The following is a 23097-nucleotide window of genomic DNA, read 5'->3' as shown; positions in this document are numbered from 1 at the left end:
TTGGAGAAATGCACTGTGCAAATATATTGACTTTATTTGTCTCCGTTCGGGAGCCTCACAGACATATCCAAGTAAAAAGATCGTTAAATAAACGCCGTCAGCCATCGCAATGCAAAAATAAATATCAGTCCTCCGGCCGCAGCTGCGCTGCGCCCCAAGTCCCATCAGCCGCGCCTAACAATTATAAAAGTGTTCAGCGAGAGTGTGTTGGCGTGAGTGTGAACGGGTGTGCGCTGGGGGGCACGGGGGAGCGGTGTGCAAAATCGGAGTTGCAAACCATCAGACAAGGGCGTGGAGCGGCTCTCGGGGGAGCCCCGGCGACCCAGGGCCGACTCAGCGCGGGCGCGCCTCCCGCACACACTCACGGCAGAGTCCGTACTGGGAAGAGTTAAAAAATAAACATTTACAAGGGCAAAGAAAGCGGCCCCCCTCCCCGGCACCCCCGCGCGCTCCGGCCCGGGACCAGCGCAGCGCTGGGCGCACCGAGCAGCTCGCAGCCCGGAGAGAGGTCCAGGTCCTCGCGGGTCCCCGGGGCGCGGGGTGCGGGGCCCGGACCCTCTGGGGCTTGGTTCGCGGGTCCCCGGGCGGGCGGCGCCCCTCACAGGGCCGAGTCGGAGTCGCTGGAGTCCAGGCTGTTCCTCAGCTTGCAGCTGCTGAGCTGCTCCCTCTGCAGCGACAGGCTCTGCGTGCTGCGGCGCAGGCACTCCAGGCTCTGCAGGAACGACTTCTTGGCCTTCTCCTCCTCCATGGGGGACACCCCTTCCTCCTCCACCTCCTGGATCTCGTCGAAGGTCACCGGCTGCGTCTTGAAGCGGGACTGGCGCGGCCGCCGCAGCCGGCCCTTGCCCTTGGACAGCTTGGCGGGCCGCACGGGCTGCGGGAACTCGTCGGCCAGGCACACGAAGTGCGGCATCACCGCCTGGTAACTAGAGCAGATGCCCATTAGCTCGCCGGGCTTGGCGGCCGCCATGGCGCTGCCGGCGTCTTCGGGGCCCGGCGGCGGGGCGCCGGGGCTCTCGGGGGGCGGCCGCTGCGCCGGGGCCCCCCGGGAGGCAGCAGCCTGGGGCTCGCCGGGCGGGGGATCCAAATCTGCTGCGGGGTGGCGGCGGCCCTCGCGGGCCCGGGTCGGCGTTCCTCGGGAGGTTGGGCGGGAGGGCCCGTCGGGGGACGCGGGGCTCGGCTGCTGGGCTGCGCTCCCGGGAGCTCGCCGCCGCGTCTGTCGCCGTCTGCCCCGCGGCCGCCCGGCCCGCCACTTATATAGCCCGCTCCTGCCCACACGGCCGCGAGCTCGGATGACAGCGAATGCCATTTAAAGCGTGCGCGCCCCGCGCCCTTCCGCCTGACGTCGCCCCGCCGCTCTGGGAAAGTAACGGCCCTTTCCCTAGCGCCGCCCGCCCCCCCGCCCCCAGCCAACCCGGCTCCGGAAGGCAGGCCCCGCCCGCGGGGTTCCGGGAGCATCCGAGGCCCAGGGAGCACGCAGAGGGGCGGGGTGGCCGGAGAGCCGGCGGCGGGGTGGGGGTGCGGGTGCGGGTGCGGGTGGGGGGCTCGGATCGGCCGCACTGAGGCTGCCACTGTCCATCCTGGGATCCCCAAGTTCGTACGGACCGTGGTGGCCGTGGCGGCGCAGGTCCCCTTCCCCCTCCCCGATCCCAAATGCACACATTCAAGACGCTGGTGATTCCGCGGCGGGTTCTGCGTTGGGCGCGGGGTGGAGGCAACTCCCAGCCCTCCTCCGGCGGGGAGAGCCGGGGCGCCGGGAGAGCCGGGGCACCTAACTCCCCAGAACTGAGTTCGGAGAAAAGGTTGGGTTTCTTCTCTGGATCCTTGTCACCCCTCCCCAGACAAACGCGAATCCATATACACACACAAACACGCACAGAGCCATGCACGAATAAAAACGCACCCCGATTATTCCATCCCGGTTCTTCCCTTCCCTAGCCGCCTTCTCTCCGTCTCCTCACAGCCCCACCCCCAAGTCCCTCGGGCACCAGCCCCCTATTCATGCTCAGAAGAATGACACTTGGATAGGCACTAATAACAATGATAATAACTACAATCTGGAGAGCTTCACTCCAAGCCAGCCAGTGAGCTTCGTTTTACATATATTACCCTACTTAATCTTCCTAACAGCCCCGTGAGGTAATTGGTATTCTCCCAAATTTACATATGAGATAGTGGAGGCACAGAGAGGATAAGTAGCTAGTCCTCTAGGAACGGATGGAACCAGGTGGAGCGGACTGCACAGGGCGCTCTATTATGGTCCCGGCCCGAGGGCTGGTACCCACCTGTGCCCCTAGGGCTTCTAAGAGCAGGTCCCCTGGTTTTCCTGACTCCCAAGAGGGAACTGTGAGCACGGCCCCAGACCCCAGGGGCCTCAAGAGTGGCAGGCACAGGGTGGAGCTCACCCTGCCTCCCACAGGCACCCAGCTAGGCTCACAGGGCCACGGGAATGAAGGGAATCGATGGGATTTGGCCTCCATTCCTTCCAAAGCCATTCAACAGATTCATTAAGGACCGCCTGTGTCCCAGCTCTGGAGTTACATTCCAGTGGGTGGGGCGGACAATAAATATGGAAACAAGACGGTTCTTGGGTGGTGTGAGAGGGATGCAGATGGAGAAAGGTGCAGAAGGGGTGGCCAGGAAAGGCTTCTCAGCGTGGGTGATATTTAAGGTGACCCTGAGGGACAATAATAACACTGCTACATGCTTAATATGGGCCATGGTCTGAGTACTTTTCTTTTTTTTTTTTTTTAAAGATTTTATTTATTTATTTGAGAGAGAGAATGAGAGAGAGCATGAGAGGGAGGAGGGTGAGAAGGAGAAGCAGACTCTCTGCTGAGCAGGGAGCCCAATGTGGGACTCGATCCCGGGACTCCAGGATCATGACCTGAGCCGAAGGCAGTCGCTTAACCAACTGAGCCACCCAGGCGCCCTCTGAGTACTTTTCATGCCTTAACTCCTCTCAACAGCCCTGGGAAACAAATACTTTTATTATTGTTCTTTACAGATAGAAAAACCAAGGCACAGAAAAGCTAAGCAACTTAGTCAAGGTCACACAGCTGGTACGCAGCAGAGCTGAGTTTCAGACCCAGGTGACTTCGCTCCTAAGCCCTCACTCTAAACTCACCCTGAAGCCCTTTGCCCTGTGCGGTACAAAGAAGGAACCGGAGTGTGATCAAATGAGTGTTTCAGGCAAAGGGGACCCTAGGGCAAAGGCACCAAGGCAGGGAAGAGCTGGTGAGAAAAGCCATGTGGCTAAAGCCGAGTGGGAAGGGGGGATGAGGAGCGGGGACAGGCACAGAAGGCCTTGACGGCCACGTTAAGGAGACAGCATTTTATTCTGAGGGCAATGGTAAGGCACTGGGGAGTTTGGGGTAGCGGAGCGACATGCTCCAATTCCTGTTTTTTTTTTTTTTTTAAGATTTTATTTATTTTGAAAGAGAGAGAATGAGAGAGAGCACGAGAGGGAAGAGGGTCAGAGGGAGAAGCCGACTCCCTGCCGAACAGGGAGCCCTGTTTTTAAGAGCTCACTCTGGCTGCCATGTGAGGCGTGGACTGGAGAGGGAGGGGTGTGGAAGAAGCAGGGAGCCCACTTACAAGAGCGTGACATCACCGCCCGCCCCCCCCACCCCGATACAAGACACTGAAGATGGGGACTGGGTGAAGACACTGGAGAGGGAGGGAAAAGGTCAGATTTGGGATGTGCCCGAAGAGAGAATGAGAGGACTTGCTGATGGATTAGATGGGGTGGTGGGAGGAATCAAGTTGACTTTGATGGATTTGGCCTGAGCGAGTGGTAGACGGGGACGGGAAGGTTGGAGAGGGGTAGGGCCATTGTGGAGTCTGCTAGCTAGCCATCAAAATCCTCCACCTATGGGGGCGAGGCCTGGAGTGCTCATATCGGAACTATATTATTCGAGAGAAAAGTTTATTTGTATAATCTTAAGGCCATCTTATTTGGGATTTTCTTTTAACAGCAGCTTAGCAGTACTCTAATACAGAAAGTGGTACCAGGAATGCAAAGCTGCCATGTATAAAAACCCTAAAATCTGTGGCACTGGCTTCGCCAACAGGTGGTAATACGGAAACCAGGAGTGGAGGATGGAAAGCTGGTGACCCTTGTTATGCTGTGACAAAACATTTATTAAAGCCGTTACCTGTGATAATTTGGAAGACGGACCACATGCCTACTGAGCCTGTAATTCTTGAAAAATGGCTGGAAAGAGCTAAAAACAGTTGCACGTGTTGGCTGCTCAATGATGCTTTTAGCCAGATACCCCAGCAAAGAGATTGGCTAGTTTGCAAGAAGAGGCGAGAAGAAGGGGAGATAATACAGAGACCCGCTATCATCAGTGCTGGAAAGCCCAGTTGGTTTTGTCCAAGGAGCAGAAGAAGATCAGACTGTCGTGGCTTGTTGTGGCAGACCGCCTCTCCCCAGTACCCGTCTCCAAGCTTGTCTGTGAGGCCATGCTGAGGGACCACCCCTGTAGCAAAGTATTATATTAGCCCTGTTGCCTTGTCATTCAAGTCTATTAGTTTAGATGTCTTTAGGATAACTTTCATTTAAAATGAGAGAGAGAGGAGTTGGGCAAGGCAAACAGACTTAATAACTCCAACAAGAAAGAAGCTCCAGGTGTGGTTGCTGGCACATGGAACTGACTAGAGGCAGACCAAGTTTTTGAAGGAATTATTATTATCAACAAAATTGCAAGGCTGGACTTCAAAAGCCCGTGATCCTTCCAGCCCAAATACGTGTTCAAAGAAGACAGAATTTCAATACCCTGTAAGGTGGTAGTGGAGAGTAATAAACAAGAAGGAATTTGCCAAGGGCAAAGTCAAGGGCCAGGGAGACCCAGGGCCAGAACCTCCTCCACCACCAAAGGAGGGAAGTCCTCATGGTTCTAGAAGGGGGACTGTGGTGGAGACTGCTAGTGGTCCATCAGCTGGGTCACATTTCCCAGGTTCCCTTGCAGCTAAGACTGGGCCATGTGTCAAAAGAGTCATCTGTGCAACGGTTCGACTTCTGCCCCACTTGCGTGTGAGGAAATTCCCACCCTAAGCTTCCATGTTTTTCCCCATACCGACTGGAAGAGTGATTACCAGACAGACCCTGGATCCTTCATGTTATTCTGGATCCCTACATGACCCTGTGGGGCAGAGCTATCTACCAACCTGAAACACTTCCCTTGGAGCTATTACATGAGAAGGCAGTCAACTGAATATTTTTAAACTACTCTAATTTCAGGTCTCTATTATATCGACTCAGCATTGTCCTAACCAAGAGAGCCATTAGACATCTAAGGTCAAGCAGGACACTGGCAGAATTCAGACAAGAGGTGAGGGATGGAGTAACACTTTGGGAATCCTCAGGGTACAGATGGGATAGTGGGTGAAAGCCCGCCTTCTAGAGAAAGAAGGGCTGCGAGCTGCTAACACTGGGGGGCCAGATGAGCCAGTCAAGGAGTCAGAGAAGCAATGTCTAACAGGGTTAAGAGGGAAACCAGGAGAACATGTCAGAATGCACGAGAAGGATGTTTCTAGAAGGAGGAAGATGATTAGAAGGGCAGTTCAGAGACAGGTCCTAGCCTGGCTCTACTTGAAACTTCCTGTGGGGCCTGGAGCAAGCCACTAATCTCTCTGCACTGTGGAGGTCTCAGCTCAAATGCTGCCCCATCAGAGCAGCCTTCCCTGGCCACCCTATTCCAAGTGGTCCCTCAGTCACTCTATACCACTAACTAAATGGCCTTCTTACCTGTTTGTTCCCCTCAACAGTGTTGTCTGCCTTCCCCACTGGCCTACCAGCCTCCGTCTCTCCCCAGTACCTGGGCCAGCTCTGGCACACAGCAGGAGCTCCGGGTTCCTCGCGAGTGGACCGCCACCCTGCTCCTCAGCTCCCCGTGACCTCTGCTCCCATAGCTCCTGGCAACACCATCTCCACCAGGGCTTCCTTCCCAACATGCACAGCTCCTCCAGACCCCAAGGGACTGGGGTGCCCTAGGTCGCTCCTCTCAGCTTCCCTTGACAGAAGACTCCCCATACCCGGCCCCAGGGAGGTGAAAGTAGGAAAAGAGGCCCTTGGCTCATAGCAACGGACCCAGGTTAGCAACCAACTCGGCCCCCTTCACTTCCACTCCACTCCAAGTCTGGCCCTGCTCACAGGGGGCTTCCAGGAAGAGGAGAGGGGAGGGTAGAGAGATGGTCCTCCCTTCAAGGACGGCAATGAGCTCCCACATGACCTAGAATCCTCTGTTCGACCACCGACACAGCCCCCCCCACCCCCCCCGCCCCAGCTCTCCACCTCTCAGGCTGCCTCCAGGACCAACCCCAGCCCTAGGTGGCCTTTTCGAACGTGCTGTGCCCTCCAGCTCCACAGGAGTCAGCCAAGGGCCACTGTTGGGTCAGGAGAACGCGGAGCTAGATCCCAACCCCTCTGCCCTGAGCTCATCCTGTGACCTTGAGCAGGTCCTACTCTCTGAGACTCCCTTTTTGTACCTCAACGCATAAGTAATGCTGCTGGGAGTCCATGATGAGTGTACGGAAAGCAGCTAGCTGAGTGCCCAGCATGCCAGAAGCATGAGAATCAAGTTCCTTTTCTGTTCATTATCTCATGCTCAAACCTACCCAGCCCCCCAACATGGTTGAGAAGATGGACAGGGACCAAGAGACTCCTACTCCAGGGGGCGTTTGAGGGTTTGGGTGACTTATGCTCTCTGCCTGACTCACAAGGTAGAGGAAGAAGCCAGACACAGCAAGGTCAAGCTCTAAGTGACTAAGTCATGTCTCCATTGTACGGTGTTACTGCTGGTGCCCAGAGGTGGTCCTGGGGGGTAGCAGGGGATATCAGCCTCCTTCAACAGAACCCCCAGCCCATACCTACTTTCCTCCAAAGGTGCGTGGGTGGTATGGGGTGAGAGCTGCATGTGTTGAGGAGGGGTGGGCAGACCTGGGGGTTCTGGGAGGGGGGTCTGCCCAGGCGTCAGGGCCTGGGTTCTGTTGCCCTCTGGGCCTTGCTGAGTTTGCTGGGTCAGTGTGGGCTTTGCCAGGACAGGCTAAGTTGCCTCCCCGGGCCCAGTGGGGCAGAGAATAGCCATGAAAGGGGATGAGGATGGTCCCTTTCCTTAGTAGGCTTGTAGCCCTGGGATTACATAGAAATGTCATCTGTTGAATATTTACTATGTGCCCGGCGTTCTGCCGATGGTGCTGTGCCTGGACCGCACCTAAAATCATCCTCACAGCGTCCTCTGAGGGGGAGCCTTGCTATCACTCCCATTTTACAGATGAGGACTCAGGGGGCTTTGTAGCTCACCAAGGTCACTCTCAGTGCTACGTGCAGTGCTGGAAGCCAGGCAGGTGTGCCTGACCCAGAAAGCAGTTCTCCTCGCCTGTACCACCCCATCTCCCTTTCCCTCCGACGGGATGGGAACAGCACCGGCCACGTCAGACACGCGGGATGCCGTATCTGCTCCATCAACCATGTACTCTGTGGCCTTGAACCAGTTGCTTCCCACCTCTGAGCCTCAGTTTTCCTATCTGTGATGCAAGGAGGCCAGACTCACTTACTGGGGGCCCACCAGGCTCTAACATTTTAGAATCCTCAGGAGGATCAGGGATGAGGTGACCTGTTCCCAAGAAGGAGAGGCTTCCTCTTGAGCCCAAGAGTGGCAAACAGCCCAAGCTAAGACTGCGGGGGAAGGCTGGCTTCCATGGAGGGGGTTGCTGGGGGAGCAGATGGGGCAGGAAGATGGTAGCAGCCTGGGGAGGGGCTTATGCTACCACCTCCTCCACCATCCCCACCCACACTTTGGCTTTTGGGCCGAGCCCGGGTTTAAAAAAAGCAACCACCAGTTCTTCAGCTATTAACAGGGTTTTGTTTCCAAGGGAGCCTGCAGTACCCTAGCCCGGGTCGGATGGGAGCAGGGATGCCAAGTCCGTCCCTGGATGCAGAGACACATTGAACGGGGGAGGCCACAGAACAAAGCAGAAAGAACCGGGTTGGGGCAGTTCTGCTCCCAGATGCCCCCTTGCTTCCTGGGGGTAGGGGGGGCAGGCAGGAGGGTCAGGCCGCTTCCGGTGACTGCTTTGCCACCCTGGCATATGGACCGATGGCCAGCTAAAAGCCTTGGTCAGCTGGCTTTCCCCCTACACTCATTCAGAAGTCTCCCCAGAGTTGATCTTATGCCTCCAAGGGCTGAGTGAGGTGATGGTTATTCCAGATGTTGCTGTTTGGGTCAGTCTGCACTATGGGTGTATTTGGCCCAGCCTGTGTGTGTGTGTGTGCGTGTGTGTGTGTAACAAACACAACCCCTGTGGTGGGGCCCTTCTTGCCTCCTGACCCCACCACCCTCACTTCCTGCTGGTGCCACTCTGCCCCCCAGCGAGCCTTCCATACAAAGCCTGTGACTTCAGCATCCCACCAACTGCTTCTGCCTCACTCAGAATTAGCACTTCGTCTGGTACGAGTGTGAGCATAAAAGTGTTTTGATAATTTTGCTGGAGGGTTGCCATGACAATCCCCGGCAAGCTCCAAGAGGGGGTGTCAGTGTGCACGGGAGGGAGAGAGAGAGCCCGAGACACAGAGAGGGAGAGACAGAGAGAGGCAGCGAGAGGAGCCAGGGAGACCCCCCACGATAGCCCCAAGTCAGACCTTCAGCCTGAATTCAGCGCCCGCACCCCCACTGGCCCCATTCATACCGCAACGAGCTCACTACCTAGTCTGGGCCTCCCTGTAGACGGTGCAGTGGGATACCAGCTGTGGGCAGGCAGGCCGCCAGAACTGGCAGGGCAGAGCTGGTCCCACTGGGGGAGGCACCCTGGCACCCTCCACTCTCAGGATGAGCCCCAGGGAGTGTCAGGCTGGAGTGGCGGCAGGGAGACTTTTAGGGACTCAGAAGGAGCCAGAGCCCAGGGAGCCCTCCCACGATTCATGCCCAGCCTATAGACCTGGCTCTGCTGCTGTGGCTAATGGCAGTGCATCTCCCTGCCGGGGGGTCCGCCTCCTGGCACAGCTTGGGCCGTCCAGAGGCTGTACTGCTGTTTTTCTTATACGCTTTCTTGCAGCTCTGAGTGTCCCTCTCCAGGGACCACTGGTCTGAGAACCACTACAGGGATAAGGATGGAATCCCACATCATCTGTGGCCCTTGAGCTTTGCAGAGCGGGTCCCTCCCCCTCTGTGGCTAAAGCAGGGATATCTCTGCTATCCTCTGAGATGAGGTCAAAGAGACCCAGAAAGGGGCAGGAACTAGAACAAGTTCCCACACCAAGTAGCAATGCGGAGAGAGAGTCAGGATGGAACCCAGTCCTGGACCTTACCCCCACCTCACTGTCCTCAGGGAAGACAGGTTCTCTGGAACGGGCCCATCTGGCATTACCCCCTTCACATATGGACAGGGAAACTGAGGCCCACAGACATTCCCCCAGCTAATAAGCATAAGGCCAGGGTTTGCAGCCTCAGATCCGGAGAAGTTGTCACTGCCTTTACCGAACCACCAGCCAGCCCCAGGTGCTCCCTAAAGCGAGCCTCGGGGACTTATTTCTGTTCCCGGGTTAAAGTGCCAGCCTTGGAAGGAGAGTCTTCAGGTTATTGCCAAAACAGACCAGAAGGCACCTGGAGCTGGCCAGGAACACAGAGGCAAGGAGGTCAGCAGGGTGCCTGGGCACTGCCGAGTCCCAGCTGCATGAGGAAGTCTGCACAGGGTCTCCCGGACTCTGCTATGGGAGCCGTGTGGCCTTGGGCTGTGGGAGCCCCAGTTTCTGCAAGCTGTCAAGAGCCAGTGTGCCCAGGAGCCCTCGGAGGAACTGCTTTCCCCAAGCTCTGGGAAGCAGCCGCCCTGGAAGTGCAGAGTCGGAGGACAGAGCTATCCTCACGCCTGTCTCCAGCTTGGCTTACCTTTCAATTATTCACCAGTGTGGTGGGAGGGGGTGGGCGCCAACAGGAAAGTGCTGTGGGCTCTGGAGACAGCCTGCAGAGATGACTTTCCTGCAGCCTTGGTAATAGGCAACAGCACAAGAATAAGCAAACAGCATCTCAAGACTGCCTGCTTGGATACCCTGGTTCTGGTGTTTGCTAGAAAGTTCTTCTCACTACTCTGTGATGGTGGAAGCCTTGTGCCTGCCCCACCCTTCTCCTGGACCAAACTCGATGATTTATTAAAATATACTGAGGTAAAACTGGTTCTCTGGGAGGGTGGATTTTTAAACAGATCCAAGAAATTAGTGTTGAAAAGATGCCCTTTCATGTAATGTTTTCTGAGTCTGGCCTTGGGACAGGGCACACTGTCAGCCTTGTAAAAAGCTACTGGCCCACTCTGGGGGCCCAGAGAGTCTGTTCTCCTCAAGCCCTGCCTATCTTCCTCCTCAGACACGGCCTCGGGCTGCCATTTGGACACGAGTTGCTTGCTGTGCCCCAGTCTCTTTGCATGTTGTGGACATGGTGGGGTGTGTGTGTTGGGGGGGGCAGTTACTCCCAGGGTACCCAACTTCAGGCAGCCTCTCTCTGACATTGCCCCGCCTGTCACCAGCCATGGAAGGCATTTCCTCTGTCTTTCTTCAAGGCACCAGCTGCCATTTCTTCAGCTGTTCTCTCTCGGGACACCCAAGGGATGGGATGTAAAGGAATGAGTTTTTCCTGGGCAGCTCCCTCATGCCGGTCACAAACACAAAGCACTCGGAACCTATCATTGCACCCTTACGCTTAGCCTCTGAGGTAAGTGTTATTATCTCCAAGCTTTGGTTGAGGCAACAGGCTCAGAGATGTTCGGGAACTTTCCCAAGATCACAGAGCCCCCCAAAGATAGAGCAGGGATTTGCTCCCAGGTCCACCAGTCGCCAAAGCTCTTCTCATCCGTCAGTCATTGCCATGACAGTGGCTCCTGAACCTGAGCAGGGAGGGTTTCAGCGGGAGGAAGGACAGGATGAAGAGGGCTGGTCCCGCGGAAGAGTCTGGAACTCTAACTGGGAGCCAGGCTCCACTCCCCAGCAGCTCTTCCAGAAAGAAGACTGGTGTCCTGTGCGCCAAGCAGTAGAGCTGGGTGGGGTAGGGAGGGGAGCGTGGATGACATATACAAGCCCACTTGTTTCACATGGAGACGCAGAAGGCCTGGGCGCCCCTCCCCACTCACAATGCCCCCAGGATGCAAGACAGAGCGGGCAGCCCGCGGCCAGATGGCGGATGAACCAGGGCCTCGCACCGTGAGCTCGGGTGGCAGGCTGCTCAGAGCAGTGCACCCCAACACCTCCAGTCCAAGCGTCTCCGGCACCTGAGGTTGGAAACCACTGTTTGCAGATGCAGAGAAGAAAACCACAAAGGCTTGGCTGATGGGGGTCGTGAGGCCAGAGTAAATGGGACAGAACTGCAGGCTGCCAGAAGAGAAAGGAATCTTCCAGATGAGCTGGGGCAGTGTTTTCAGACCAACAGGCAGGACTCATTAGTGGGCCATACCAACGGTTAGGGGGCCATGGCCAGCATTTTTTAATGATACACAACAGTAGAGTAAATAGGATAGTAAACATGTGTAATAAAGTTCCGTTTCATGAAGCTTTAGTTTTAAACTGGGTGTGTGTGTAAACTTTTCTTTTCTTTCTTTCTTTTTTTTTTTTTTTTACCATGGGTTCTGGTCAAAAAAGCTCCAGAAAACACTAAGTTGGTTCAACCCCTGTATTCTGCAGATGCAGACCTGAGGCCAAGGGCAGGAAAAGGCTCAGCCCAGCGTCCAGACTCAGGACAAGAACCGTCTCCTGATGCTGCCTTTCAGAGGCCTAACTTCTAGCCCATCTATTAGCCTTAGACACTCTCAGCCTTGGCCACTCTTATCCTATGTTGTTCCCAGCCTAGAGTAGGAAGAATCTGGGGCTTCACGTGGGGGTGTTGTGACAGAACGTCCTCAGGCCCTTCTTTCTCTAAGCCGGTCCTACTCGGGCTCTTTCCCTGCCTCCTTTCCTCCCCCAACTCCCTCTCTATGGGAACAGCCCAGAACCAGGGCCCTTTTGCCCTCCCTCCCACCTGCCTCCACAAACGCCCCTGTGCAGCCACCTCCCTGGTCTCTCCCGGCCATGCCGGCCCCTCTGTCCCCTAAGGTCTGTCCTAGACCCGACTACTGGCAATGAGACCTGCCCAAGGCCCAGTGCGAGCCTCACCCGCCCCCGCCCCCAGGCCCCAGGACTCTCCTTCACATCTACACACTATCTGGTAACAGCTGCCCTAGAAACACACACCACACTCCATTCTTAAAACAACCCTGTTTTAGAGGTGGAAACACTCAGCCTAAGGAATTTGCCAAAGACCACGCAGCCGTCAGTGGAGCACCTTGTTCTAGAGGCAGGTCTAAATGAACCCGACATGTATGCCTCGGCAGTACCCTGCCTGGCTGATTCCTGGCAGACGTTTCCCCAAAGCATCCTGGGTTGGGCGGGAAGACGACAGCAAGGGGATGGGACCGAGCATCTCCCACTTCACCGTGCAACGAGGAAAGGACTGCCCCACCCTGAGGAGGGCAGAACACTGGAAAGGTAGCACCCACCCTTCTCCTGAGCCCCTTTCTTTCCCCAGGAGAGCAGCACAGACCTCTCTGATAGGGAAGGGTGGGACAAGGAACCGAGTTCGGGGAATCTCTTTCCTTGCAGGCTCAGGGGGGTTGGCAACTGGTAGAGACAGGGCTGGCTGTGCTGTTTCCCAAACAGGGTGCCCCTAGACTCAGCGAAGGAGTAGCAAGAAGTCTTGACTGTGATCATGGCTATAAGCCAAGGTCTCCCATCCTGCTTTATCAGTAAGAACACTGGTGTTTTGACCTCATAGCTGAGTCCTGTGTCTGGTTTTCTTTTGCTTCAGCACTCACAGCGAGAAAGGGTGTTATCAGCACCAAAAAACCCAACATCTTTTCTCCTCAGCTCTCCTGGGGGCCCCCATCTCTCTGCTTGGGCTCCTGCCCCGTGGGTCCCCCCACCTGCTGCCCCACCCCTCACTGCCGCCTGAAAACTGTCCCCAGCCCTCTGTGGCTCCCAGGCCCGATCCGGGCCCCTCTCCTTCCCTCACTGTCCTTCCTCCAGCTCACCGCCCCCCACCCCTGGCCCTGGACATAAGCCACCTACGACGCCCATGGTCATTTCTCAGTCCTCCCCGTTCTCCCAGGGCCTCCTCCACCAGGCAGCCTTTCCTGACCACCACCCCGAATTAATTACATCTTCTGCTCCTCCCAGCCCTGCAGCCCTCACTGTCTGGGCCCCTCGCTTCACAGTCACCTTGTCACGGAGGTGTTTCAAGTGTGTGTCTTGGTTTCTCAACAAACGACACATCTGACCTCAATGCTAATGCTGCCCAGACGTCCCGAGTGCTCGCTCGCTCTGTGCAGGGCACAGCTTCTCCTTCCCGGAGAGAAGCTCTAGAGAATACTGAGTGCAGGGTCTGTCTCGTTACTGACGCTCAAAGCACAGCATTAGTTTCTCAGATACGCTCAGACACCAGTGGTGGGAGGAGAAGTTGGTGCCACCTTTTTGGAAAGCCACTTGAATCATGACTGATTCAAGGCCTTAGAGCTATGTACAGCCTTCCAAATCCAGGCGAGGACCCCACTTTTAGGAATGTATTCTAAGAAAAAGTAATAGATGCGCACGAAGGTTTAGCCACAGGACGGCCGCGTAAGTGGTGGGGTGGTGCTTCTGATTCTTGAATAGTAAAATGGGGATAAAAATAGCTCCTGGGCTGCTGTGAGTGTTAATAAATCATGAGTTAATATATGTAAAGCACTTAACACAGTGCCTGGCACCATACCCAGGCTCTATAAAAACGTTACCTGTTCTTTTTATTTGAACTGAAGTCTGAATGAGGCCAAATCCCAGGCTCTTTGCTACACCACCACCCTGCCTCCCAGCATCCCCTCTCCTGTGTTCCCAAACCAACAGAACGGTTACTAATAATAGCAAACACCACCCCGACATCAACAACGATCTAAACATCCAACATAGTGGGACTGGTCTACCCAACACCACAACTATATACAATACTATGCAGCCATTCAGAGCCATGTTATGGGACAGCAATTGAGGTCATGCACTCATGTTCTTAATAAATAGGAAAAGGCTACAAAATGATGAGTTCAGTATGAAGTTTTTTGTTTTTTTTTAAGGATACAAGTATGTAGAAAAAAATACACTGCAAAATGTGAGGAGCTGTTGTCTCTGGTTGTAAAGTTACAAGGGATTTTCCTTTTTATCTTTCTTTTTAATTTCTTGCAAAAAAACACATACTCCTTCTGTAGTTAGGAATAAGAACTGATTTTGAGAAAGAAAAGGAAAGCCACGCTGGCCCCCTTCTATCTGTAACAGAAGGGATCGTATCCTTTTATATATTCCCCACTGCATCTAACACACAACCTGCAGACATGAAAGCCCTAGTCTTACACAAAATTCCACCCCGGCAATCTTGTTTCATCTTCCAGGCCAAGGCGTTCTGTACAGAATTTGGAAGCTGCCAGCAAGGACAAGAAACCAATGTGACTGGCAGGGGTGCATCTGAGCCTGGCTGGTGACCTGCCCCTGGGGCTGGGGAAGCTCAAACACCGCGCCGAGGGGAAAGAGGCAGTGGAACGAGGCCAGGGACCGTGCATCAGGAGACTGATCACCTGGGGAGCATGTGGCCGGGCTGCCGCGAGCGAGCGGAGCCCTGACTCGAGGCCACTTTCGCATCTGGGAACTCTCGTCAGCTTGGTCTGAAGACCTTCCCAGGAAACGCTTAAATGCAGCTGAATCTTAATATGATCAGCCTCGCTCACGGGCAATTTTCTTTTTGCCCCTCCTCCCAAAGCTTCTGGGCCTTTCCCCTGGCACACGGCAACCGAGGTGTGGGCACCCAGGGAGCCTGCCAGGAGGAAAGGCGGGGTCACAGGGCCATGGTCAGCTGCCGAGGAATCACTCACCCAGTGGGAGGCTCAGGGCTGGGGTCAGTAGGGCGTGTGGAACGGTCCACCTACGACATGACATTACTAAGCACATCACCGTCAGGAGTGCTACACTCGCCATCTCGACCCCCACGAGACCTTGGAGGGGTGGCTGCTCCCATGTCCACTGCGCAGCTGAGGAAACAGGCTTGGGGGCTGTCTGGCCCAAGGTGACTCAGCTAGAAAGAGCAGAGTGGGACTCAAGGCCCGGTCGGAGCGTTCAAGCCGAGGCTTCTTCCACAAGGGCTCTGGCAGGAATTCTGACAGATGTGGAGACCGGGCCGGCTGTGGGGTGTCACGGCTGCGCCCTAATCCCCCCCCACCCCCGTGCCTGCAGCACTGGAGGAGGGGGCACGCTCCCTCGCAAGGCTGAATCTAGGCCAGTCTTGCCTGAAGTTGTCCAGCTCCCTGCCCTCATCAGCTGGTGCAGGGCTTGGCCTGCACTATTTTCGGCAGGAGGAGGCTACTTCCAGCTGCAGCAGGGACTCCTGCCATGTATCGAGCCACCTGGTCCGTGCGGCGCAGAGACGGTCAATACCACTCCTTGGAGGGCTGCCCCACAGTGTACTTTCTGGGCTGTCTGTGTCTGTGTTCCCTCTTGTCACCAGGTGCTGCTTTAGCTAGAAATCTCAAGAGGAGGTCACAGATTCCGAGTGGTGGAAAGAACAATGGCCTAGGTACTTGATACGGGTCTTCATGCTGGTTCTGCCTTACTGGCTGGGTGCCCCTGGAATGAGCGCCTCTAGACCTTGGCTTCCTCCTCTGTCCAATGGGGAGAGCAGTTCCTAACCTACACCCTCACGGTACTTTGGGACACAAAGGGCAAGGCATGCACAAGAGTTCACTGCTCTCCTCTCCGGCCCAGCTCCTCCCAGCACGAGGCAGGAGGCTGCTGGAGGAGGCCGACTAGGGGAGACGGGGGTAGTGGGAAGGAAGCCAGACATTCAGACTTCCCCTTGATTTCTTACCTCTGGGCTAGCTGGCTTCCTTTCCCCTTCACTGCAGGGGAATGGAGACTAAAAGATACTGTCAGAGAGAGGGTGCTGGGAAGAAATGTGTGGCTAAATCCCTTAGACGTTTTCAGAGGAAACATTCCAGAAAAGTTTTCTCTAACCAACAAGGGCAGAGGATGACACTTCTCCTGAGTCCTGCCTGGGTGGTCTGCAGCCTGAACGCGCTTGGGCCAGAGTTTGGGAAGCACCCCCACCCCTGTGGCATCTTTATGCACCCATCCCACATTCTTTAGGGAGGGAGGATACAGCCCTCAACCCTGAATTGTTTTTGGAGGTGTGGATTCCCCTCCTAGAGGGCCCCACCCATGCCCATTCTCCAAGTACAGACAAGAAGGGCAGGGTGGGAACAGGCAGCACGGGGACGGACTCCGTCCTCACAGCCCAGGTAGGAGGGCCTGGAGGGAGGCTTCCTGCCCTAGCCTCTTGGACCCGGGGGGGTGGGGCGCAGCCCTCTTGGACGGGGGGGGGGGGGGGGGGGGGCAGCCTCTTGGACGGGGGGCAGCCCTCTTGGACATGGAGGAGGCAGCCTCTTGGACAGGGGGAGGCAACCACCTGCAGCAGGAAACATTTTGGCCACATCTAGCCAGGAGGATGCGTTCTGATGGCTTTTTCAGGGAGCATCTGGATTATCACACGCGCTGCTCAGCAGGCCCTTCCTGAAGTAGGCAGTTAATTGTAACCTGATCACACAGCCCCTCCAGAGCCCACTTCTTGTCTCCTGCCCCACGGGAAAAGCTGCCAGGCTCCGACTGGTCTCTATGCTGCTTCCGGTGAAGGGACCAAGTAAGCAGTCCCTCCAGCCCCATGAGACTCTGGCTGCAGCTGTCCCCCATGCCTGGGGCCAGGGCTGGGGAAAGCCCAAAGACAACACAGAAGGCCTGCTGACAAGCAGCCCAGCAGGCCTCTTCCAGCCCACCCCGGGACACCAGATCTCAGGATCTGATCATCTTGTAGGTACATGTTCCTCCACCTGATTAAAAAACAAAACGTAGACCTCATTAGGGTCACTTTTAGGAAGAAATCAGATTAGGGATGTAACAGGCCCAACATGGTTGTTATTGTTTTGTTTTAAGGTTTATTTTAGAGAGAGAGCATGCTTGCGTGCACACCCAAGTGCAAGAGTGGGGGCAGGGGCAGAGGGAGAGGGAGAGAGAGAAATTCAAGCCGACTCTGCGCTGAGTGCCAAGCCCAATGCGGGGACTGATCTCATGACCCATGAGATCATGACCTGAGCGGAAACCATGAGTTGGATGCTTAACCAAAGGAGCCACCCAGGTGCCCCCAGGCCCAACACAGTATACTCTGGAAACTCCCTTCTGGCTTTCACCTTTCCTTCCCATCCAGAAACCTATCATGTGTGTCCAGAGTTAAAAGCTAGTGGGGTCAGAGGCCAGGATCCTGCCTGAACATGCCCACACTTGTGGAGGCCCCATGAGAAAAGGGAATGTCCCTGGTGTTCAGGGAGTATGTGTGTGGGGGGTGTGACAGCTTACTGTAATGACAACACTGTCACACACACCTTGGTCAGCACGAAGTTGGCTCACCTGAGAAAGCAATCTTTTCGGTAATGCTGGCTACAAATGTCCTGCCTCACTCACCCTTGTCCTCCTATAATGCTCCCTGACACCAGGCCCCTCGCTCAGCTTTAACAGGAAGAAACAGCCTAGCCCAACAGGGGGCTCTGTGCACAGGCTGGGAAAGGCACTTGAAAGTCGGCGCAGCGAGACTAAGCCAGCTGGAAAAGGCACCGTTAGTCTGTGTTCCACTTTAATAAATAAACATCAACGTCATTTCCCTGTTGACCCTCAGACACAGGAATCGCCATATCTAAGACTGGATTCCAGCAGCACAAAACTGACCGGGCCTCCCATGAGGGTTCTTTCCAAAGAGAAAATGGGGAGGGGGGCAGAGGTTGTAGACCAGGTCCTTCTGAGGAGAGCAAGTGGGTGGAACCATGTATAAGTAAAGATTTAAACAAACAGAATACATCACCATGGAAACATTTGGCTTTTTCAAAAGTATTATTCAGAAAAATAAAGCAATCAAGACTTCAGATTCAACACTTTACAAGTGTTTATGACCAGAAAAGGCAAAGTGGGTCTTGGATATTCTGCAGCCAAGTAAAAGCTGCCAGAATTCAAGGAAGAAGTATTCCCAGCAGGGAAGGGACCCATCATGTGTCAGGGATTTCTCTACAGTCCTCTGACTGGAGCGTTCTGCTCAGGGCAGGACCTACTTCACTCTGGTGGGGTTGCCATGACACAATTCAGGAGACCGTGCCACTCGCTGACCAGGTCCAGGCAGACCTGCCATGCACTAGGGCAAGGTCGTATCAGCCATGGAGCCTGCAGAGAGTGCCACAAGGAAATGTCAGATTTATGAGCCGTGACCCAAACTTATTAGGAACTGTCCATGCCACCGGGGTCAGTGGTTTAGTCAACAACACGGATCACGATTTCCATATGGAGGATACAACCTGATGCTGGGTGCACACCATTCTGAGGCAAGCTGCCTGTCATCAAGACATTTTTAGCGTACAACCCGACCCGTTTCTTTGGGCTGTCTGCTGACTTCAGTAGTGCTGTTGTTAAGTATCACGGAGAAGCCTGATGCTGAGTTTGGGTGTCATTCAGAGCCCCCAGAGGTACTCACAGATAAACATGAAGAGAAGAAGGGACCATGCATCCACCTCAGAGAGTTTGCTGGGATACCATCAGGAAACACTGTTCTGGGTCACAGGAAGGTTGGATGAGAATTTATCTAACTTGCCAGAAACTGGATTCTCTCCCCTCAAAATGAGCTTCCTTAGTTAAATGGCCAATTATGAGTCCAGTTGGCAGCACGGTTTTTGACTAGGAGCTGCTAATGTTGATCAGGAAGAGAGGAGATGGAGATGCAGATGCCTGCCCTCACAAACAGGAAAGCCAGAGGACAAACAAGGTGGCCTGGTAGTCAGCTCTGCCTGTGGGGTCCCACGGTGAGCTGGGTGGCCAGCTCTGCAGGAGCAAGTGCTGAGGTTCAGGCTCTCAGGGATGCCCAATAAACTACTCTGCCTAAATTCATCATGGCAGAGGAAAAAGCACACAGTTTAAAGGATTCACCTGTGGTTTGAATTCTGGTTCTGCTGCTTCGAAGTCCTATTAAATCATTTAACCCTTCTTGGGGGGCTCAGCTGCCTGGTCTCTACAATAGGAAGAGCATCTCTTTCCTGCCAGGCTGTTAGGGAGGACACAGGATTACATGGAAAACGCTTCCAGGACAGTTCCTGGCTAGTTATTAAAGCTCAAAAAAAAGGGCAGCAAAAAACTAAAGTTGTTTTTCTTCATGCTACATTGTTATACTTGCTTCCTCTGCTTTAGAAGTAATGTTGGCAAAGTAGCTCAGCCCCTAATTCCTAGTTAAGATCTATGGCCAGTAAAACATAGCAACGGGTTGGTGCCATCACGGAGCATCCTTTGCCAGGTTCTGAAAATTTCTGTGCAGTCCTAAACCCCTGTCCTTTACCTTCATGGCAAGGACCTACCTGTCATTTCAAAAAGGAGACTACCGTAGGTGTTTTTTCAAAAAAAGGTGGGGGGGGGGGTTAGTCCTAGCACTGGGCAGCAAGAAACAAAAGCCAAGACTGCTGCTCTAAGCTGAAGAAGCCCGGGCGGTGGCTCAGGCTGTGGGCTGGGAGCAGGAACTCATTTCCCCGACAGCCACGGCCGTGATGAGTGAAGAGATCAAATGTGCAGCTGACACAAGAAGAGGCCATGACCCTACATTAGGAGGGATGCCGTGAGACTGGGAGCCATCTGCCAGTTCTTTCGTCTGTGTGAGAGGAATTTCCCCATGTCATGCATCAAACTCACAACTGAAGCTGGCTCTACCACCCCGGCCAGGTTTTAATAGGAAAACAGCTCGGAATTAGAGGTTTTATTTGATTTTTATGGCAATTTGCATCGCCCTCACTGAAAGGCTTGTTGTGATCCTCAGATTTTATAAAGCATTTAATATTTCTTACAGAAAGGAGCTATCCACATGCAAAACATTAAAAAAAAGTGTGTGGGGGGGGAACCCCAATGCAAGAAGCCAGAAAGCTTGTCAGAGGGCAGGGCCCGCCAGGCCTGGTGTTGCATCTGAGTTCTGGGGAAGAGCCTGGCCAGCTTTTGGCACTTGACCACCATCACCGAGGCCATTTGTCTTCTAGCATGGAATGGAAACAGGATCAAAAGCAGGCTCTGTACATTTTCGCAGCAGGCAGCTATGGAAACTCTAACTCTCTTGCCCTGTTTTCATCCATTTGGTTCCATTTTCTCTCGAGTTTTCCCTATCTTGGTTTGGAATCAATCCAGCAGCACAGTGCTCCTAAGTCGAGAGGTCAAGAAGACACGTGATTTTATGATGCAAGAAAGGGCAGCCACTCTGTTCTGTTTTGGGAACCTTGGTGACATCATGGACTGTCGAATCTCAGGAACTTGTGTCTAAGAGAGCACTGAGTCAGAAGAAAGCCTTCGTCACAGGGCTCCTGGAACTTCAGGTAAAGACAACTATTAGGTAACTGAGTCTATCCCCAGAGGACTGCTCCCGCTTCTCTCTGGCTTGGGTTTAAATGACTCCAGTCATTTTCTTTCTAGGGGAAACTCATCTATGTGGGACAGCTGTCACTAGCAGGACATTTGCTGCTCTTTGGCCTAAATTTCTCAGGACATCACTCAGTTAACTTCTCCCTCTGAGGGAACAGTTTTCTCTCATATTACAAGTATCCAGGCAGCTGCCTAAAGATGGCTGGGTTACAGGACATGGCCTCCACTCTTTCTTCAGAGGCCTGTAACCTTTCTGGGTCTGTCCCAGGAAGGAGAATCGGTTAAATAAAGTGCTCCCAGAATATGCAGCTTTCCATTGTGAAAGGCACGCAAGCCAAGATGTTGAGGAGTCAAGGCGGACTTCCACAAGGTTCTGTGAGGCCACCTCTGTTTGGGTTTTGGCAGCTGTCTGCCTGTGGAGGGCTCCAGAGTCACTGACACATATTTATATCCTACTTCATGAAGTCACAAGGAACACGTGCGCGTTTACCCTGGAGGCAAAGCCCATTCATGTTGCCTCAAATGAAGCAGGGAAGGCAGGAGAGAAACTGCTTATGGACAAAATCACCCGTGAGCACAGCCACAACAGTTTTTAATTTGCCTAAAGAAAATATGTGATTTCAAGATATGATTAGGGAGTACTGTTCCCACAGTAAACACAGTATGAACATGAACTGCTGGCTGTCATTTAACAGGACTCCAAGGCTGGGAAGCAAATCTCATCCTTGTCTTCCAAACAGCCACCCCATGAGATCAGCTGGACCAGCCTCTGGAAGTTTCTTCACAGCGGAAGGTTGGCTCAGTCTCAGCACAGCTTCTCTCTAAGATTTCACATCACCAGTGCGCCCCTCCAGGGTCTGGATAAACTGTCCGAAAGGTCAGGTTTATTCTTGGTTTTCTAGAGTGGTACTCTTTGGGCACTCGATGCTAAACAGAAATATAAATAACTCTGAAATAAACACATTTATAACGACATGGACATATTTTGATTTCGTCCCCCCTCAACCCCCCATGAGCATCAGTAAGCTCTTTGAAGTCTTGTGGAGAAAGGTTTTCTTCTCTGAAGCAAACCCGCCCCCCCCCCCCCCGCATCACTCTGATAAGCCAGCGCCCTCACAGTGAGGTGTTTTGTTTTTATCTTTTCTAATTGTTGTTCTTCCTCACAGCTTCTTGCCATTTTCCCAAATCTCGTAAGACAACACATAAATGACTTGAGACCAAAGGCAGGCAAGAAATTCTGCTCCCATGCTAAGCGTTCTTCCATGAACTTGCACACCTTAAAGATGACGTGGCTTTAGAAGAGCACGGCCTAAGGTGAGAAGCTGTGCCCAACAGCCAGCCACTGGCTACCTGAAGCTACTGAAATGAACTTAAATTAAAAATTCAGTCCTTCAACACACTAGCCCCATCTCAAAAGATCAGTAATAGTTGTGTGTGTCCAGTGGCTACTACATGGGGACTTAAAGAGATGCAGAATATTTCCACTGTCACAGAAAGTTCTACTGGACGCCACTGCTGCAAAGGTCCATTCTGTCAGATTCAAAACTTGAAAATGGTATCACTGTACCGCCTCTCGCTCATGATAAAAGCAACTTGCTTTTCACCATATTTACTAGATAAATGAATAATCAGAAGCCGTCAGGGCCCTGCCTCCATGTGAATCCAAATTCCTTGCATGTTCTCACCTGCCAGTCAGCTTGTGTCGCTCCTTCCATGATTAGCAAGGTCCCATGATCCAAGGGTATCTTCACTCTTTCCACATACGTGTAGTCTCCGTTCTCTTCCTAGAAAACAGCATTCATTGCACTCCATTGTTTGCTTGTGTGATCAAGATGCAATGGAACCTGACAGTGGTCAAGAAATGCAGACCCCTCCGCAGCTAGGCTGTAGGGGTTCATCTACTGGCTCTGCCCACAGCAGCCGTCTGGCCTGAGGCAAGTTGCGTCACCACTCTCTACCTTAATTTACTCGTCTGTAAAATGGGGATGACAACAGGACCTGCCACCAGGGCTGTTGTGAGCCTCCACAGACACAGTCTGTGTAAGTTACTTAGAGACTGGCACATATTAAGCACCGTGTAAGTGCCAGATATTATTCTCATCAGCATCTAACATTGCAGAAGAGCCCATTCTGGCCTGTGAAGAAGTTAAGTCATTTATACAAGAACTCTTTACATCTGCTTTATGCTGTGCTCTGTGTTTTGCCATAGTCAGTGTGGAAAAAATGGGCTTTTAAACAAGACATGGTGTGGTACGTTCTCATCACCTTTTTACAATTTACGCTAATTCACTTATCGATACCTACGTTTAAACTGGTTATGACTCTTCCTATAGCTCCTCTGGTGTCTTGGAGATACATTCTTGTTTCCTTCCAGAACAGTCAACAGCAAGATTTTCTTAAAGAACGGAGCTCTGGCTTGACCAGAACTGGGCTGCAAACTGAGACTGGCTGTTTTAGCCTTGGAGCATAGGTCACAACTCCTGAGCACTTCAGATAGAAACGCCTTGTATTTACATTGCCCCTCTCTTCCAGAGAGCCCAAAGTCAATTCATGTCCAGTACTCTAATGAAGCTTCAGGCACAGCCTGCAAA

At 53.6% G+C, this 23097-nt stretch overlaps 2 protein-coding genes across 8 annotated transcripts in view; both read right to left on the bottom strand.

The window, feature by feature from the left end:
* ALKBH3 (alkB homolog 3, alpha-ketoglutarate dependent dioxygenase) overlaps positions 1-23097 on the bottom strand; it is a 62318-nt gene that overhangs the window by 8325 nt on the left and 30896 nt on the right. For 5 of the 7 annotated variants that reach the window (XM_027578070.2, XM_027578068.2, XM_027578073.2 and 2 more), the window contains exons 9-10: positions 22192-22290; positions 21077-21433 (exon numbers count right to left, since the gene is read on the bottom strand). The exons of the other annotated variants lie outside the window; for them this stretch is intronic. In XM_027578070.2, the coding sequence (XP_027433871.1) occupies positions 21341-21433; positions 22192-22290 (192 nt within the window). In that variant the 3' untranslated portion in view covers positions 21077-21340. Of the gene's footprint in view, positions 1-21076; positions 21434-22191; positions 22291-23097 lie in introns of those variants that run through there. 7 annotated transcript variants of the gene reach the window in all.
* Positions 12-1324, bottom strand: C11H11orf96 (chromosome 11 C11orf96 homolog). The gene has a single exon (XM_027578075.1). The coding sequence runs from the start codon at positions 1307-1309 to the stop codon at positions 599-601; it is 711 nt and encodes a 236-aa protein (XP_027433876.1). The 5' UTR covers positions 1310-1324; the 3' UTR covers positions 12-598.

Source organism: Zalophus californianus, chromosome 11 (assembly GCF_009762305.2).
Source record: "Zalophus californianus isolate mZalCal1 chromosome 11, mZalCal1.pri.v2, whole genome shotgun sequence".
Lineage (NCBI taxonomy): Eukaryota > Metazoa > Chordata > Mammalia > Carnivora > Otariidae > Zalophus > Zalophus californianus.
The sequence above is the reverse complement of the archived record's forward strand: the minus strand, read 5'-3'. Positions and strand labels throughout refer to the sequence as shown.